This window comes from Procambarus clarkii, chromosome 32, assembly GCF_040958095.1.
Source record: "Procambarus clarkii isolate CNS0578487 chromosome 32, FALCON_Pclarkii_2.0, whole genome shotgun sequence".
Classification (NCBI taxonomy): Eukaryota; Metazoa; Arthropoda; class Malacostraca; order Decapoda; family Cambaridae; genus Procambarus; species Procambarus clarkii.
In genome coordinates this window covers 9,241,737-9,261,358 of record NC_091181.1, presented here as the reverse complement: position 1 = coordinate 9,261,358, position 19,622 = coordinate 9,241,737, and the positions used below count along the sequence as shown (strand labels likewise).

The window sequence follows — 19,622 nt, the reverse complement described above, 5'->3', positions numbered from 1 at the left end:
TTCTGGCTACTAGGTATATATATATATATATATATATATATATATATATATATATATATATATATATATATATATATATATATATATATATATATATATATGTATATATATATATATATATATATATATATATATATATATATATATATATATATATATGCCTATACTTGCATAAACCACAAGTGAAGATTAACAATCTTTGGACAACACCCACCAGTGGGCCTCGAACCCAGAAAGCACAACTACCTTCCAGTAGCTGCCATAACTAGTACGCCTTAACCCACTACACCATCAGACCCTACAAAAGAAGTAGAGACTTCGAGATATATATACACCTCAAATATCTCCACTTCCCGAGGGCACTAGACAAGTGAGAGGTTACTATACGTTTTTTCATCAAGCCACTGATGAAAAAATGATGATTTTCTGGGTTCGAGGCCCACTGGTGGGTGTTGTCCAAAGATTATATATATATATATATATATATATATATATATATATATATATTATTAAATATGACCGAAAAAGTAAGATTAATAATTCTAACACGAATTTTCTCAATCTTTCGTACATTACGCTTCACTGTTGGAGGTAAATCAAAAATCACTTCTCCAAAATTCATTTTTATTTCTAGTCTGACGCGACACGGGCGCGTTTCGTAAAACTTATTACATTTTCAAAGACTTCACAAATACACAACTGATTAGAACTTACGTATCTCTGATTTTATATCTACATTTGAGTGAGGTGGGAGGGGTGATGTGGCATTAACACAAGACAGAACAAGAGGGGATATTAATAGGGTATTAAAAGTATCAACACAAGACAGAACAGAAACAATGGGTATTGAATAGAAGTGTTTGTAGAAAGCCTATTGGTCCATATTTCTTGATGCTTCTATATTGGAGCGGAGTCTTGAGGTGGGTAGAATATAGTTGTGCAATAATTGGCTGTTGATTGCTGGTGTTGACTTCTTGATGTGTAGTGCCTCGCAAACGTCAAGCCACCTGCTATCGCTGTATCTATCGATGATTTCTGTGTTGTTTACTAGGATTTCTCTGGCGATGGTTTGGTTATGGGAAGAGATTATATGTTCCTTAATGGAGCCCTGTTGCTTATGCATCGTTAAACGCCTAGAAAGAGATGTTGTTGTCTTGCCTATATACTGGGTTTTTTGGAGCTTACAGTCCCCAAGTGGGCATTTGAAGGCATAGACGACGTTAGTCTCTTTTAAAGCGTTCTGTTTTGTGTCTGGAGAGTTTCTCATGAGTAGGCTGGCCGTTTTTCTGGTTTTATAGTAAATCGTCAGTTGTATCCTCTGATTTTTGTCTGTAGGGATAACGTTTCTATTAACAATATCTTTCAGGACCCTTTCCTCCGTTTTATGAGCTGTGGAAAAGAAGTTCCTGTAAAATAGTCTAATAGGGGGTATAGGTGTTGTGTTAGTTGTCTCTTCAGAGGTTGCATGGCTTTTCACTTTCCTTCTTATGATGTCTTCGATGAAACCATTGGAGAAGCCGTTATTGACTAGGACCTGCCTTACCCTACAGAGTTCTTCGTCGACTTGCTTCCATTCTGAGCTGTGGCTGAGAGCACGGTCGACGTATGCGTTAACAACACTCCTCTTGTACCTGTCAGGGCAGTCGCTGTTGGCATTTAGGCACATTCCTATGTTTGTTTCCTTAGTGTAGACTGCAGTGTGGAAACCTCCGCCCTTTTCCATGACTGTTACATCTAGAAAAGGCAGCTTCCCATCCTTTTCCGTCTCGTAAGTGAAACGCAGCACGGAACTCTGCTCAAATGCCTCCTTCAGCTCCTGCAGATGTCTGACATCAGGTACCTGTGTAAAAATGTCGTCAACATACCTGCAGTATATGGCCGGTTTCAAGTTCATGTCGATTAAGACTTTTTGCTCGATGGTACCCATGTAGAAGTTTGCAAACAGGACACCTAGGGGAGAACCCATGGCGACCCCATCTACTTGCTTATACATGTGCCCATCCGGGCTCAAGAAGGGTGCCTCTTTAGTACAAGCTTGGAGTAGTTTCCTCAGAATACTTTCTGGCATGTCAAGAGGAGTACAGGCTGGATCACGATACACTCTGTCGGCTATCATTCCGATTGTCTCGTCCAAAGGTACGTTGGTAAACAGCGATTCTACGTCCAACGAGGCTCTTATCCCTGTGGCCCGTGTGCCCCGCAGTAAGTCCGCAAATTCCTTTGGAGATTTCAGGCTGAAGGCGCAAGGAACATAAGGAGTCAGCAGGCCGTTGAGTCGCTTCGCCAGTCTGTACGTGGGTGTGGGTATCTGGCTAATGATTGGCCGAAGTGGGTTTCCAGGCTTGTGCGTCTTGACATTTCCATACGCATATCCAGGTTTATATTCCCCAATGATCTTTGGCAGGTGGAGTCCGGATTTCTTGGCGTTCACAGTTTCGATCAGTTTGTTGACCTTTGCTTTTAATTCGGCTGTAGTGTCCTTCGTTACCCTTTGGAACTTAGTTTGGTCAGAGAGTATGATGTTCATTTTCGCCAGATATTCGTCTTTTTTAAGAATGACATATATTGGCGACTTGTCACCTCTCCTGACAACTATCTCCTTGTTCTCACGAAGGCTTTTAGCTGCCGCTTTAAGCTCGGGGGACAGTATGGTGCTTCTGTAGTTGCCTCGATTCTTTCCTCCTTCTGCAATAAGTTCTGCTTGTAAGGTATCTTTGGTAGTGACCTTCTTTTGTGTCTCGAGGTCGAATATGTCGTCCAACAGAATTTCCAACTCTACTTTCCGGGCCATTTCACTCGGTCTGGACATAACATGACAGTTTATGCCCAGATTTAGGAGAGTGACTTGGTCCTCAGTGAGGTTAATTCCTGCAAGGTTCAGGAAGCCATCTCTTGGTCGTGGAATTGCCATAGGTCCTCCATATAATGTTGTTAGTTTCTTGATAATCCTTGTTTCAGTGCTGAGGTGATGTTGGTCTGTGAGGATGTCGAGGTGTTGTTCAATGCGGGTACGGATACTATGGTCGATGTTGCTATTTCTCCACTCGTTTGTAGCATGAAGTAGTTGCGTTTTGTTGTCTTTGATTTCATTCTCTGCCTTGTATATCTGATCACGAATCAGATCCTGGCGATATTTTATCGTGAAGGCTTGATTCCTTGCTGCTGGGTCGTGCACTTTAATATTAGTATATTTTGGTAGCAGTCTTTCCTGTAGACATATATTATTAAATATGACCGAAAAAGTAAGATTAATAATTCTAACACGAATTTTCTCAATCTTTCGTACATTACGCTTCACTGTTGGAGGTAAATCAAAAATCACTACTCCAAAATTCATTTTTATTTCTAGTCTGACGCGACACGGGCGCATTTCGTAAAACTTATTATATTTTCAAAGACTTCACAAATACACAACTGATTAGAACTTACGTATCTCTGATTTTATATCTACATTTGAGTGAGGTGGGAGGGGTGATGTGGCATTAACACAAGACAGAACAAGAGGGGATATTAATAGGGTATTAAAAGTATCAACACAAGACAGAACAGAAACAATGGGTATTGAATAGAAGTGTTTGTAGAAAGCCTATTGGTCCATATTTCTTATATATATATATATATATATATATATATATATATATATATATATATATATATATATATATATATATATATATATATATATATATATGTGTGTGTGTGTGTGTGTGTGTGAGAAAGCTGCATGAACGTGCACGCCATATATCACTAAGAACTCTTTGACCCGGCTAGGATTCGAACATATGCAGTCCAGGATCATCCCTAAACGTACACAGTACCGTGACCACCGCACCAATGATCGTCTATAAGGATTGGTCAGTCATGGCGCTTATTAACTAAGCTCCCTGACTGACCAACCCCCGACGACACTCATGGATCCATTTGGGTACAGGTTTTCATCAAATTCTGGTGCATACACGGGCCACACTGAGTCTAACATGTGTGAGAAAGCTGCATGAACGCGCAAGCCATATATCACTAAAAACTCTTTGACCCGGCCAGGATTCGAACCCGTGCCGTCCAGGATCACCCCTAAACGTACACAGTACCGTGACCACCGTACCAATGATCGTCTATAAGGATTGGTCAGTCTTGACACTTATTAACTAAGCTCCCTGATTGACCAACCCCCAACGACACTCATGGATCTTTCTCACACATGTTAGACTCAGTGTGGCCCGTGCATGCACCAGAATTTGATGAAAAACTGTACCCAAATGGATCCATGAGTGTCGTCGGGGGTTGGTCAGTCAGGGAGCTTAGTTAATAAGCGCCAAGACTGACCAATCCTTATAGACGATCATTGGTGTGGTGGTCACGGTACTGTGTACGTTTAGGGATGATCCTGGACTGCATGGGTTCTAATCCTGGCCGGTTCAAAGAGTTCTTAGTGACATATATATATATATATATATATATATATATATATATATATATATATATATATATATTGTGACAGTGTTCCCCCCTTATATTTCTCCCACACCTGCTGTAAGAGTCATGTCCACTTTACCCGAGCGTTCTCTACGTCGCAGGCATCAGGTTGATATATGTGGTGTGGGAGAGTGTAGTATTCTCGAAGTGGCGAGAAATTTGTAAAAGAAGAGTATTTTGGGCTGTGGTATAGGCCCTTTAGGAAGCCAATATGGCGCTGGCTACTCTGTTTTGCCGCCAAAACTGTGTGACGTCAGTGGCACCAGACTGGTCACCGACAGCGATGTGGCACAGGTAGCCAATGAAAACCTCCCATGGCGAATATGGCGTCACGAAGGAAGGGGGGTCCGGTCAGAGCGCCACGGCGACGCCATCAGTCTAAGACAGCACGTCAAGGAGGTCGGACGTGCGCTGGGGGTCCTGTCAGTTGAACAGTTTTCCCCGTCTCCGGAGGACTTATGCATCACCCGTGGTCTGCCATCACCTGTGGGGTCTTCCTTCGTTCATGTGTTGGACCAGAGAAGGAATTGACAGAATATTGAGCAACAAGTGCTCCAGGAACAGGTGTTGTGCAAGAGTGGAGTCTAGGCAGCGACATATGCGACGGCTGATAGCTTCACAGTGATGACGTAGTGGCTGGGCCAATCCTTCGGAGGGAATCAGTCTGACACGACACGTCAAGGTGGTCGGATGTGTGAAGATTGATCCTGTCAATCTGACAGTAACACGCCACTCCCGTGGATCTTACGCGTCACCCGTAGTCTGCAAGTACGCCAGAGGTCTTCCTTCATTCCATGTGTGGACCGAAGAGCGAATTGACGGAATATTGAGCATCAAGTGCTCCAGGGTTGAGTGTTGTGTAGGTGAAGTCTAGGAAGTATCGTCTGGGACGTCTGATAGCTTCACAGTGACGACTTAGCGGCTGGGCCAATCCACTGGGAGGCAGTGAAGAAGACACTAATCGGGAATCCGAACGACTGCAGCCGCGACGTAGGCAGGCAGCCGTAGCTGGGAGGAGAAGTTGACGGCCACTAGACCGACTCCAACGCTACAAGAAGTCGTGGAGGATCACGGACCTGCAGTGGAAAGGCACGGAGACGACGCGTTTATGGTGGGGCGTTGATTGAGTACCTGGAGGACACGACAGGGTGTGTGTGGGGGCGGTCCCTACACGAGGCAGGAGCCTGGACCAGGAGCTACAACTCAACTCTCACCGGAGGATAGGTGGAAATAGGTGATTCTAGTTTCCCTCCCAATTCCCCTTTAGTCAGCTATATTATTTAGCAAGAGTATTTTGTATGTCGTGAGCATGGCTCACCTATGTCACAGTAAGGCACCAGTGTGCAGAGTGGGACTATATAGAGTACTCACGGAATTTATTACTATTAATGGTGTGTGAAGGCACCCGGAGTAATTGATGAATTTACTGTGTTGATAATGTCTTTCATGAGACTTTAATATGATCAGTTATTGAGAGAGTATATATATATAAAAATACCAGTATTTGGTGATAGGCTAAGTGCCCAGTAACTATATTATTAATATTATTGATGTCTATGATTTATCTATCTATCTATCTATCTATATATATATATATATATATATATATATATATATATATATATATATATATATATATATATATATATATATATATATATATATATGTCTATGCTTGTGTATTGAATAATCATTCATGTGTGCGGTGATTAATTGTGTTATCGCCCACGAAAGGAATTACTGAGAACTCCAGTGATATATACTTGCATGCGTTAACATTAAATGAAGGGCAGTGTGTAATACCATGATAGTGAATTATTGTGTCCATTAATATAGAAATGTTTCATTGAGCACAAGAGCAGTGCAGAGAAGTATTTACGTGCTATTGTCGCAAATATTGTGTGTATGAACTTTTAGTGATCTTTGAGAATTTAAAGAAACAGGCGCCTCACGCCAGGCAAACAAGTACACGAACATTCACGCGGTGGGAGTCGCCCAGCTGATTTTGACATTGACGTGAAGGGGAGCGTTGCCGGCTTGGCGAGTTCATGATTATATGTGGGAACGAGCGACTTCCGCCTGAAACAGCTGTTTGCTTATTGATGTAATCTTGTGATGTCTTTGAATGAGTTTTAAGTAAAATACAAAATACCTTGGTGTTTATATAGTCCCCTCCATATTTCTTGTGGCTATATAATACCTGAAAGGAAATAGAGTGATAGAAATAAATACCTGCCTGATACTAGATCTATTGAGTGTGTTCTTGCCACTGCTACCACAATTCAACAAAACCACTGACGTGTTACTGGACACGGGAAACACCAGTTGGCGACCTTGTGGTTAGTAGTAGAGCCCATGTCGGGGCGGGCACACAATAGTTAAGAGAACAAGTTGTGTTCCCACTCTTTCTCGATCAGAGGCCGGTTGGGATTGTCTGGGATACTTTCCTGGCATACAGTGGCGCCGCGAGGATAGGGTGAAGACCCGCAGGGCTACGGTGAGTGACCTTGAGTATACTGTTACTCGCCCCCCCCCCCTCTTATGGTGGTGAACCCCGACATTGGCGACCTTGCCAGGATCACGATCAAGATAAAGGTTACAGTTGTGGTACTTTGCAGTGGTATTAGGTATCAGGTGCAGGTTATCACTCATAGCACAAGATGGAGGATGATAAAGTAACAAGGTTCATTGACACTACGGATGAGCAGGTACTGGAGGAGTGCACCAAGGCACAGTTACAGTCAATAGCAGACCATTTTGGGATAAAGCTGAGATCTTCCAAAGTGAGAGAGAGAAGACTGGAGATCATGGCACAGCTCAGAGCACGAGACGAAGCTTTGAGGGAGGAACGGCCACAAACACCTGCCAGTATGGGAGAACACCTGAGCATTGGTGGAAGCAGCAGGGGATCCAGCGGCAGCAGGTGCAGCGTTAAGCTGGAAATAATGAAGCTGCAGCTGGAAGCACAACTGAAGCGGGAAGAGCGAGAAGCAGAGGCACAGCTGCGCAGAGAAGAGCGAGAGGCACAGCTGCGCAAAGAAGAGCGTGAGGCACAGCAGCGCAAAGAAGAGCGAGAGGCACAGCAGCGCAAAGAAGAGCGAGAAGCACAGCTGCGCAGGGAAGAATAAGAGCGAGTAGCACAACTGCGCAGGGAAGAACGAGAGCGTGCACATGAGGCACAACTGAGGCGTGAAGAAGCACAGCTAAGACGAGAGGAGCGCGAGCGAGAAGCTAGGCTGAGATGGCAGGAGATAGAAGCTAACAAAGAGGTGGAGCTGAAGCGAGCTGAGCTAGGGCTAGGTGCACCTGCTCCGCCGCAGCAGGAAGACCGCCGAGTGAGGGAGCGAGATCTGCCGGTCTTTGTACCAAATGAAGCTGAAGGTTTCTTCGACCACTTCGAGAAGATCGCTACCTTGAAGAAGTGGCCGAGGGCGGAGTGGACGGAGCTGGTTCAGAGTAGGCTCACCGGTGAAGCTCGTTAAGCCTACAACATGCTCGACCTTGGAGAGTGCACCGACTACGATGCTGTAAAGAGAGCTGTGCTCCATTCTTTCAAGCTCACGCCGGAATGTTACAGGAAGAGATTCAGGGAATGTACCCGCTCGCCAGGAAAATCTTATGCGGAGACGGCGAGGGACATGGAGAGGAAGTTCCTTAAGTGGCTGGAGTCTGAAGGAGCGAGGTCGGCTGAAGAGGTCAAGAGGCTTATGGTCATGGAGAAGTTTATGTCCGTGCTCTCTCCTGAGATCAGGGTTAGAGTAAAGGAGGCGGATATTAAGGACCCGAGAGCCGCGGCCGACAGAGCTGACATGCTGGAAGAAGCCCTGCGACCACACCAAGAGGGACGGCACCGACCGCCCGTACACTCCAGATATGGTAAAAGATATAGAAGGACGGACGGATGGAGGACGGGAGCGAGTTCTCCTGAGTTCCACCTCTCGAGTGGAGACAGGAGAGGCTCAAAGAGTGCTGTGGAGCCGGTAAAGAAGTCCCAAGCTGAGAGCTCAGGAGCTGTTACCGAAATGGAGGATCGATGAGTGGCGCGAGGAAGTTCTACAGAAGAAGAAGGATCCGCTGCTACAACTGCGGAATATTCGGACACGTCGCGCGGGAATGCAGACACCCTGAGCAGCGGGGGAACGTGGCTTTCGTGAGGGTCGAGGGCCAGATCGCCGAGACGGTGCGGGATGAACCCGTACTGAGTGGGGAGAAAAGAGTTCACCCATTCGTGTGTGAGGGAAATGTAAGGATGGGGGACGCAGACCCCATCCCGGTGAAGATATTAAGAGACACTGGGGCAGATTCTACCCTGGTGAGCGAAACCCTGTTCCCCGAGGGTTACGAGAGTACCAGTGTGGGGGTGGCAAGTGTGACCACTGTGGGAGGCCCAGTGAGGATGCCCCTACACCAGGTGACTCTGAATTCTGGTTATGGCTGCCAGACCCTAGTGGTGGGGGTCTGTGCATCAATGCCCAAGATGGAGGCACAACCCAGCAAACAATTTTAGGTTGCCACAACATATCTGGAAAGTATTTGAAAGTATTGGAAACGTTTGTTTTATCGTATCAGATACGATATTGTGTGTGGACTTAAATAGGTTTCCAAAACTTATAACCAAGACATATGTATCTAACACTAATTTGAGATGTTGTGGCAACTTACACTCCTAACATGAGTCATTCATAATCCATTCATACACCAATATGAATCTCTTGTGAAAGGTTTGAGCCTTATCTGAACCATTTTCACATCTTTGTGTTTAAAGTTAAATTTCTTGAAAATAAAAAATATTTATTTTTAAATATATTTAAATATTTTAAATATTTTAAATAATAAATTTTTTATATTATATTAGTGTTTTCAATTTAAATATTAAAACCAATTTAAGGGTATAAAAATCAAATAATTTATATTTCTTTTATTATTTACTAACAAATCAGCAAAAATACAAAAACATATGACCTATATAATTATATATATAATATATATATAAATAATTTATATAATATATATATATATATATATATATATATATATATATATATATATATATATATATATATATATATATATATATATATATATATATATTATATATATATATATATTAGTGTAATACATAAGAATGTAGTGTAATAGTATATATATTATATATATATATATTTATATATAAATAATATATTTATATATAAATAATATATATATATATATATATAAATAATATATATATATATAAATAATATATATATATATAAATAATATATATATGATAACCATCTTTGTAACCTATATGTAACTCCCTCTTTGTAACAAAGTTCAAATAAAGCAAATATATGTGTACATACAAAAGAATGGGGGTGGTAGAAGATAATATTAGTGTTTAGTGAGTGACCACAAGGTCTCCTCTGAATACTTTTTATTTTCTTCTCCTATGCTATGGGTCCCCACATTGGCACCAGAGGTCTTCCTCACAAACTTTTTATATAATATATATATATATAAATATTATATATATAAAGGTAAAACTAGCTAGTTATACGTAGATATATGATAACTAACCAACCCTACCAAACCTAACCTAATATATATATATAAATATATATATATAAATATATATATATATATATAAATATATATATATATATATATAAATATATATATATAAATATATATATATATATATATAAATATATATATAAATATATATATATATATATATATATATATATAAATATATATATATATATAAATATATATTAGTATATTTTGGTAGCAGTCTTTCCTGTAGACATATTTTATTAAATATGACCGAAAAAGTAAGATTAATAATTCTAACACGAATTTTCTCAATCTTTCGTACATTATTTTCGTACATTATCTTACTTTTTCGGTCATATTTAATAAAATATAAATATATATATAAATATATATATATATATATATAAATATATATATAAATATATATATATATATAAATATATATATATATATAAATATATATATAAATATATATATATATATATATATAGGTTATATATATATATATATATATATATATATATATATATATATATATATATATATATATATATATATATATATATATATATATATATATATATATATATATATATTATATATATTTGATTAATGATATATATACATATATACACACAGAAACAAAGATTCTTCTATATAGACATTAGAGAAGATTCAGTGGTATGCCATGCACCAGGCTCTCCGCTGTTTTCATTATTCGTCATATCCGACTCTGCTATGTGATGCACATGTATTCTTGCTTCACCACCCTGTAATGAAATATTGTTTGTTACTAATTGTTTTCAATAATACATTATTTTATTATATAATATTTAATTTATTAATTAAAAACCCTTTCCATATTATAGAAAAAAACTAAAACAAGAATCTATATAAAACTATAGAATAGAATAGACTAATAGAATAGAATATATATATCATATATATATTTATATAAATAAATATATATATATATAAATATATGTATATATATTTATATATATATATATTATTATATCCTGTATTATTCCAGCCCATTATTAGAGATAGTAGCCACCTCTTATTTTGGTTTTCTTTCATTATTAGTGCTCAGAAAATTAAATATATCTACATATTTAGTCAAAATCAATTACATTATTTTATCTTATTCATAGCATAAATGTTCACAAAGATTACTAAAAAGAGATTGAATTAGACTACAGCAAATTGGCAAACTTTACCTTGTATCTGTTTCCACCGTGTTTGTTTGGGGCGTTCTTCAACATATCAGCAATACTTGTCTCAACATCTCTTTCAGTTGCATTAGTGTGGGTGTTGATACAGGCTTCTGGAAAGTTATAAGAATTAATTAATATATATAATTATAATTCTTTTTGTCAGGAGACAAGAAGCCACAGAGTAATAACATTGTTGGCTTTTATTTAGGTGTTCCCCTGTTCTCCAGTCTTCCTCCGTCCCCTCGTCCCCTTTGTCCTCCCCAGCATTCTCCATTCCCCTGTCCCCTCGTCCTCCCCACCATTACCCTCTCCTCTGTTCCCTCGTCTTCCCCACCATCCCCCCTGTCGTCCTCCCCACCATTCTAAACTACCTCATCCCATGCATTCCATGATGGTCTGATGCTTCCGTCTGAAAATTGGGAACATCAAAAGATCTGACTTTCCCAATTTTCTGATGGGAACATCAAATGATCTGATATTCCCATCACTGAAAAATAAAAACAGATAAAAAAAATGATATGAAAAAATAGAAAATAAAATATACTCATGAAATGAACAGAATGGTTAACAACGCAGCTCAGTTGCAATGCAATGTCACAATAACATTTAAATATACTTTAAGATATAATCTAGAAGAAAATAAGGATATTGAAACGGTTCATGAACTCTATTTCAATAAAGGACACTATGGGGAACTTTGAAAAATAGTTATTGAGTATAATTAGACAGACTTGTTGCTAGGCAGAGGAGTAATGAGATATATGGCAAATTTTGCAAAATATACAATGAAGGTACACAAACATTCATACCCAAACAAAGCAAAATGCTAGGTAAGAACAAAGCATTTGGCCCGTAGGAGAAAGGAGATACCCACAAGACTAGAATACAAGTCATTAACAAGCATGCAAGTATAATACATAATACATGCAGACATATATATAATCCAAAAAAATGTCAAATTTACGTACTTATTATTACATTACAAATATCCAAGGTTTTGAAGACACGTTTCCTCTTGCGCCCAACGAGTGAATACTGAGACCAGACCCCATACGTCCCTATCCTCCTCATCATTCGTCTCACTGTGTCTCCACAGCTTGCACCGCCCATTTGAGACAGCGTCTGGACCTGTTAAAATAATGCATAAGCTGTAAGGTAATAGAGAATAATATATATCTTTCAATCTCAACATTAGATTTTCTAATTTCCAACTGTATTAAATAAATAGCATTAAAATATTTTCCTTTTTAACTATTACAAAAATCAACGAATTTGAGTAACTTTTGCTTTTGTTTTATTTGTACCTTAAACATAACACTGAACAATCAATTATGTGCCACCCCACCTTCCTTCATCTGCAAAAAAACTAATCAAAAGACATATGTACAAGGCTAAAAAAATTCAGCAACACTTACCATACTCAGGCTAAAAGAATTAAGCAACACTTACCATACTCTTTTTATATTCACTGTTAACTTTTAGCTCATGTGACAGACTTTCCACCTGCTCAACAGTTTCAAGTGGGGATGGAAGAATGTCTTCCAGGATTGGTATATCTCCATGTGTTTTTGACATATGGGTTTCCGTCATTTTGACAATATTCAGGAATTTTGCAAAAATAATGGCATTTACTATTTTTAAAAGATTATTAGCAAATTTACAGAAATGGTGCATTCGGAAGACAAAACCGTGGTAGACATGGTTGGAACAAGTTAGGTGAGAGGGTGGTGGAGGCCAAAACCATAATCATAATCATCTGTATCAAACCTTATTACAGGTAAAACCAGTAGGCAGTCTACTGTATTTTATCAAACCGTTATTAGTATAATAGATCTCGTAATAATTTTGCAAAAATAATGGCATTTACTATTTTTAAAAGATTATTAGCAAATTTACAGAAATGGTGCATTCGGAAGACAAAACCGTGGTAGACATGGTTGGAACAAGTTAGGTGAGAGGGTGGTGGAGGCCAAAACCATAATCATAATCATCTGTATCAAACCTTATTACAGGTAAAACCAGTAGGCAGTCTACTGTATTTTATCAAACCGTTATTAGTATAATAGATCTCGTAATAATTTTGCAAAAATAATGGCATTTACTATTTTTAAAAGATTATTAGCAAATTTACAGAAATGGTGCATTCGGACGACAAAACCGTGGTAGACATGGTTGGAACAAGTTAGGTGAGAGGGTGGTGGAGGCCAAAACCATAATCATAATCATCTGTATCAAACCTTATTACAGGTAAAACCAGTAGGCAGTCTACTGTATTTTATCAAACCGTTATTAGTATAATAGATCTCGTAATAATTTTGCAAAAATAATGGCATTTACTATTTTTAAAAGATTATTAGCAAATTTACAGAAATGGTGCATTCGGAAGACAAAACCAATTTTTCACTTTTGACAATTGAGCACCTGCTACATCCAGATTCTAGGGAGGAAAGGAAGGACGATCTTACTGGATCCCATAGCCTCTCCGAGGCACAAACCAGGCTTTTACATAACCCCCCCCCCCTGCACCCGAGCTTTTTAAAATAGTAAATGCCATTATTTTTGCAAAATTATTACGAGATCTATTATACTAATAACGGTAAATAAATAATAAATAGTAAATAAATCAAAATCAGTTACATTATTTTATCTTATTCATAGCATAAATGTTCTCGAAGATTACTAAAAAGAAATTGAATTAGACTACAGCAAATTGGCAAACTTTACCTTGTATCTGTTTCCACCGAGTTTGTTTGGGGCGTTCTTCAACATATCAGCAATACTTGTCTCAACATCTCTTTCAGTTGCATTAGTGTGGGTGTTGATACAGGCTTCTGGAAATTTATAAGAATTAATTAATATATATAATTATAATTCACTTTGCTATTCCCCATTCCACAGTCCTCTCGTCCTTCCCACTTCCCTGTCCCCACATCATCCCCACTATTCCCACTTCCCTGTCCCATCGTCCTCCTTACCATTTTCCCCTCCCCTGTCCTTCTTCCTCCCCCACCATCTCCCATTCACCTGTCCCTTTGTCCTCCCCAGCATTCCCCTGTCCCCACCATCCCCAACTCCCCAGTCCCCTCGTCCTCCCCACCATTACCCTCTCCTCTGTCCCCTCGTCTTCCCCACCATACCCCCCTCTCGTCCTCCCCACCATTCCAAACTACCTCATCCGATGCATTCTATAATGGTCTGATGCTTCCATCAGAAAATTGGGAACATCAAATGATCTGATATTCCCATCACTGAAAAATAAGAACAGCTAAAAAAATGAAATGAAAAAAATAAAAAAATAAACTATACTCATGAAATGAACAGTATGGTAAACAACACAGCTCAATTTCAATGCAATGTCACACAAAATTATTAAATCGAAATGAAAATAAATTGAAATCTATGAAAATTCAAATTATCAATACAATCGGAAATATTGAAATAATATCGCAACATAATATAGTGTGGGTTGCTCTTACGTGCAACAGACGGTGCTGTTTTTCAAAAAAGGCATGGTTTTACCTGTCACAAGTGTGGCATCTATACTTATACTCACGAAATGAACGGTATGGTAAACAACATAGCTCAATTGCAATGCAATGTCACAATAACATTTAATAACAATAATAACAATAACATTTAAATATACTTTAAGATATAATCTAGAAGAAAATAAGAACATTGAAACGGTTCATGAACTCGATTTCAATAAAGGACACTATGGGGAACTTTGAAAAACAGTTAATGAGTATAATTAGACAGACTTGTTGCTAGGCAGAGGAGTAAATAATGAGATATATGGCAAATTTTGCAAAATATACGGCACACAAACATTCATACCCAAACAAAGCAAAATGCTAGGTAAGAACAAAGCAGTTGGCCCGTAGGGGAAAGGAGATACCCACAAGACTGGAATACAAGTCATTAACAAGCACACAAGTACTACACTACACAACAACCGCACTACTACCAGAACTGGACGAATCACTACCAAAACAACACATTGCACATCACTACCAAAACAACACAACACAACACAAGCATTGGCAAAGAATTATAGACCAGTTGCACTAACATCCCACATAATAAAATTATTTGAGAGTGATCAGGAGTCAGATTACTAGTTTTATAGAGACCAATGACCTCCACAATCCAGGCCAACAAGGATTTAGAGCAGTTTCTATGATCGAGCCACTGAGATCTATAAAGAATTCTGATCAAGAAAGAGATCTAGGGGTGGTTTTAGATAGAAAACTATAACCTGAGGATCATATTAAGAACATTCTGCGAGGGGCCTATGCTACACTTTTTAACTTTAGAATTGCTTTTAAATACATAGGTCAAAAAGTTTTAAAAGTTTTAAAAGTTTTTTAAACCTCTCGTGTATCATGAGTGTGTTAAAGCATCAGATGGTGCATTCAGATGATGAATATTACCTAGTTCCTTCATCTGGGAAGAATGAACACATATTGGTGCATTCGGATGATAAAAACTAACTACTGTAGTTTAATTGATCAACAGACTGTATATCATATGCAGACTGTATGTGGATCTGCGGGCCACTCCAAACAACAGCCTGGTGGACCAAGCTCCACCAGGGCTAAAGCACAAAGTGATATAGATGTGATAGAGAAACTAGGTCAAATGGAGGAGTAGGTCTGTATATTAAACAGCACCTGACGTGCACAGAGCTACTAAACTCAATGTGGTGGTAGAGTGGTGGGTGGGGGGGAAACATTGCAGAAAAAAACAAAAATACAATTTGGTCAACAAAACAGCATTGTTTAAAATAGAAGACATGGGTTGTCATTTTGGGGGTAAGGTAGGTTACATTGAGTTAATTAGTTAGTACTTAGTTTTTATCTTAAACTGGTTGGGAGAGGTACAGTGTTGCTGTGCTGGTGAAAGAACACCTAAAGGTAAATTAAATAATGATTGCGAATCCACAAGAAGTTGACATAATATCGCTAGAGATCTGCAATCAGGATGATAAACTTTCCTTAAAGAATTTGACAAACACTTGCTGATAGGACATGAAGTAAATGAAATGTATGTCAAGTTTTGTGAAATATATGATAAAAGCACAACAAAATTTGTACCAAAGGAGAGATGCAGAACTAGGAAAAGGGGTTTGTTCAACAGAAATTGCGAGAGGGCCTGAGACCCAAACACACACAAATGGAATCAATATATAGCAAGAGGCCAAACCCCCAAACATACAAGCGATGCAAAGATGCGAGAAACAGCAGCAGCATTAAGGAGAGGGACTTAAGGACCATAAATAAAGTGTGAAAATAAACTCGAGTAAATTTTTTTAACTACTCTCGACAGTGAAGAAAAACAAATATTCAGACGATTTGTGTTAGAATCATTAATCTTACACTTTCGGTCATATTCAACAACACAAATACATACACACACATTCCTGTTGCTGTAGCAAGTGAAGAATTACACACACAGATCACAATAACGTGATGCATCAAATGAACAAATCCACAAGGGCCGTGACGAGGATTCGAACCTGCGTCCGGGAGCATCCCAGACACTGCCTTAATCGACTGAGCTACAACAGGGTAAAAGGGTTGAAACCGAAGTTCTACTGAACTTACTGGATCCCATAGCCTCTCCGAGGCACAAACCAGGCTTTTACACAACCCCCCCCCCCCCCCTGCACCCGAGCTATGTCAACAGGCCGTTCTCCCTCTTCGCCCTTCCGAATGCACCATATCAGTAAATTTTTTAATAATCTTTTAAAAATAGTAAATGCCACTATTTTTGCAAAATTATTACGAGATCTATTATTCTATAGAATAATGCATATAAATGCATATATGCATATAAATACAAAACATAAATACAAAACAAGTAAATGTAAATAATTTTACCTTGCACCTAGATCCACCAAGCCTGTATGGCGCGCGTTTCAGTACTTCGGAAATCTAGAACTATCTTGAATCTCTAATCTGCAATGAAACAATACATATTATTGCACTTACCAAAACATGTATGAATGTAGAAAATACAGAACTATTAGCTGAATATCAAATAAATGGATTTAATCTATTTCACACAGATAGATATATTACACCGTGTATATTAGGTAATACCTAACATACACGCCTCCACACACACTACATTTGAAATGTAGTCTCAAAAAGACTACATTTCAACAGCAAAGATTACTCCATAAAAAAATAATTAAATTATTGACCAACATGAGAGAGGGTTAGCCAACATGAGGGTTGTGTTGATTGCCTGAAAATATTTAAATTGTGTAATGTATTGAATGGCATTTTTCAAGTTACAACATTTTTTAAATTACTGAACTAGGTTCTAGGCTTTGCTAGGCTTAATTCAATTATTACAGATAAGCCTAACCTAGCCTAGAACCCAGTGGGTTTTCTTCCTATTGGGGAGTGTTGTACATGCCTCGCCTCCACATACACACTAGCACAGCCAGGCCTCGCCTCCACATACACACTAGCACAGCCAGGCCTCGCCTCCACATACACCAGCACTGCCAGGCCTCGCCTCCACATACACACTAGCACAGCCAGGCCTCGCCTCCACATACACACTAGCACAGCCAGGCCTCGCCTCCACATACACCAGCACTGCCAGGCCTCGCCTCCACATACACCAGCACTGCCAGGCCTCGCCTCCACATACTCACCAGCACAGCCAGGCCTCGCCTCCACATACACCAGCACTGCCAGGCCTCGCCTCGCCTCCACATACACCAGCACTGCCAGGCCTCGCCTCCACATTTAAACCAACCAAGCCCACAAATACGTTAACATGGACCAGCATTACACCGTCTAACATACTCTGTCAGATGTAACAACTAAATTTGTGAATTCAAGACCAAATCTATTGTATAACACAGTGTTAGTACGAGAAAAACATTACTTACATTCGAAGCCGTGTTTTAAAATGGCGGCGGTCTTGTACTGACGCTCCAAACTGTGTGTTCGTTTGCGTATGATGAACGTGTGACAATTTACTACAACAATTATTTAATTATTCTTATTCTTTATTTTAATATTTTTAGGGTACATGAAATTTCAAACTTATTTGCACACAATAATATAATTGCATTGTCATAACCTTTATATATTACGGAAAATACGATGACATGAACGAAGTCAAAGTGAAGTTGAAGTCAAAGTCATTCGCCGAACGTATTAGTCATTTTTTTTCTCCCAAACGATAGGGGTAACAAATCCACAGAGAATATAAATGTACAGTAAAGTCAATTTTATTCAGGAAAGTACATACATAGTTGATTTACAAACATAATGTTGGATTTATAGATAGAGCTAGTGCATACAATACCTAAAGCCACTATAGTAGGCCTATAGCATTTCAGGCAACCGGGCAGTATATATGGACCCCTTACTCAAATCTCTGAATATGTTAGATATTAAGTCCCTGCACATACTCTCATGTGTATTTTATATATATAAAACGCTGCACTGTAATGTCAATCCTGACCTTAAAAGCTTCCTAGAAGGTTGTAACAGATCCCATGAGCACCACACCAGAAACAAATACCTATTTGATATTCCAAGAGTACGACTTAGTCAAACTAGAAATGCTTTACAAATCAAGAGACCTCGAATGTGGAATGACCTTCCCAATTATGTTAAAAACTGTACCTCTCCCAACCAGTTTAAGATAAATAAAGATAAATTTATAAGTTAAGAAAAATTCCACAAATCAACAACCCTGTTACTGACCCTGTATTTACCCAAGTCTTTCCTAAATCTAAACTTATCCAATTTATACCCATTGTTTCGTGTTCTATCTTGTGTTGACAATTTTAATACCCTATTAATATCCCCTTTGTTATATCTATTCAGGAAATTGTGGTTGATCTCGAACCCATTGATAATGTGACGACTTATACAGAATTTTGTAACTATATCATCAAGATTGTAACCAGCTTAGCTAAATGTAGTGTGGGGTTCAGTCCCTAAGCCCATATATGTGCCTCTCTAACCATTTAGGTTACAGGGCAAAAACATAAAAACAAAGGTAACTGCAGAAGGCCTATTGGCCCATACCAGGCAGCTCCTATCTATAACAGATAAACACTAAGTACTACCTAATTAACTCAATGTAACCTACCAACCTAACCCCCAAAATGTCAATCCATATCTTTTATTTTAAACAATGCTGTTTTGTTGACCAAATTGTATTTTTACTCTTTTTCTGTCATGTTTCTCCCACCCCTGTTTTTTCCCTTTTTTCTTATTTTTTCTCAACATAATTCATACTTTAATTATGCGGATCAGGACATCACCTGATCAAACACATCAAACATCGTTTGACCACCATCAAACACACACATTTCGTGTGTGTTTGACGCTCACTGATATGTACCAGCGTTGTTTT

General features: G+C 38.6%; 1 protein-coding gene across 1 annotated transcript; it reads right to left on the bottom strand.

Annotated features, from left to right (window-relative positions):
• Nucleotides 1-10,632: 10,632 nt before the first annotated feature.
• On the bottom strand, nucleotides 10,633-17,188 carry LOC138370400 (uncharacterized). The gene is made up of 5 exons (XM_069334756.1): nucleotides 17,111-17,188; nucleotides 13,953-14,059; nucleotides 12,197-12,356; nucleotides 11,232-11,338; nucleotides 10,633-10,781 (listed from the first exon to the last, which is right to left on the bottom strand). The coding sequence occupies exons 2-5, from the start codon at nucleotides 13,995-13,997 to the stop codon at nucleotides 10,665-10,667; spliced, it is 429 nt and encodes a 142-aa protein (XP_069190857.1). The 5' UTR covers nucleotides 13,998-14,059; nucleotides 17,111-17,188; the 3' UTR covers nucleotides 10,633-10,664.
• Between the last annotated feature and the right edge of the window lie 2,434 nt (nucleotides 17,189-19,622).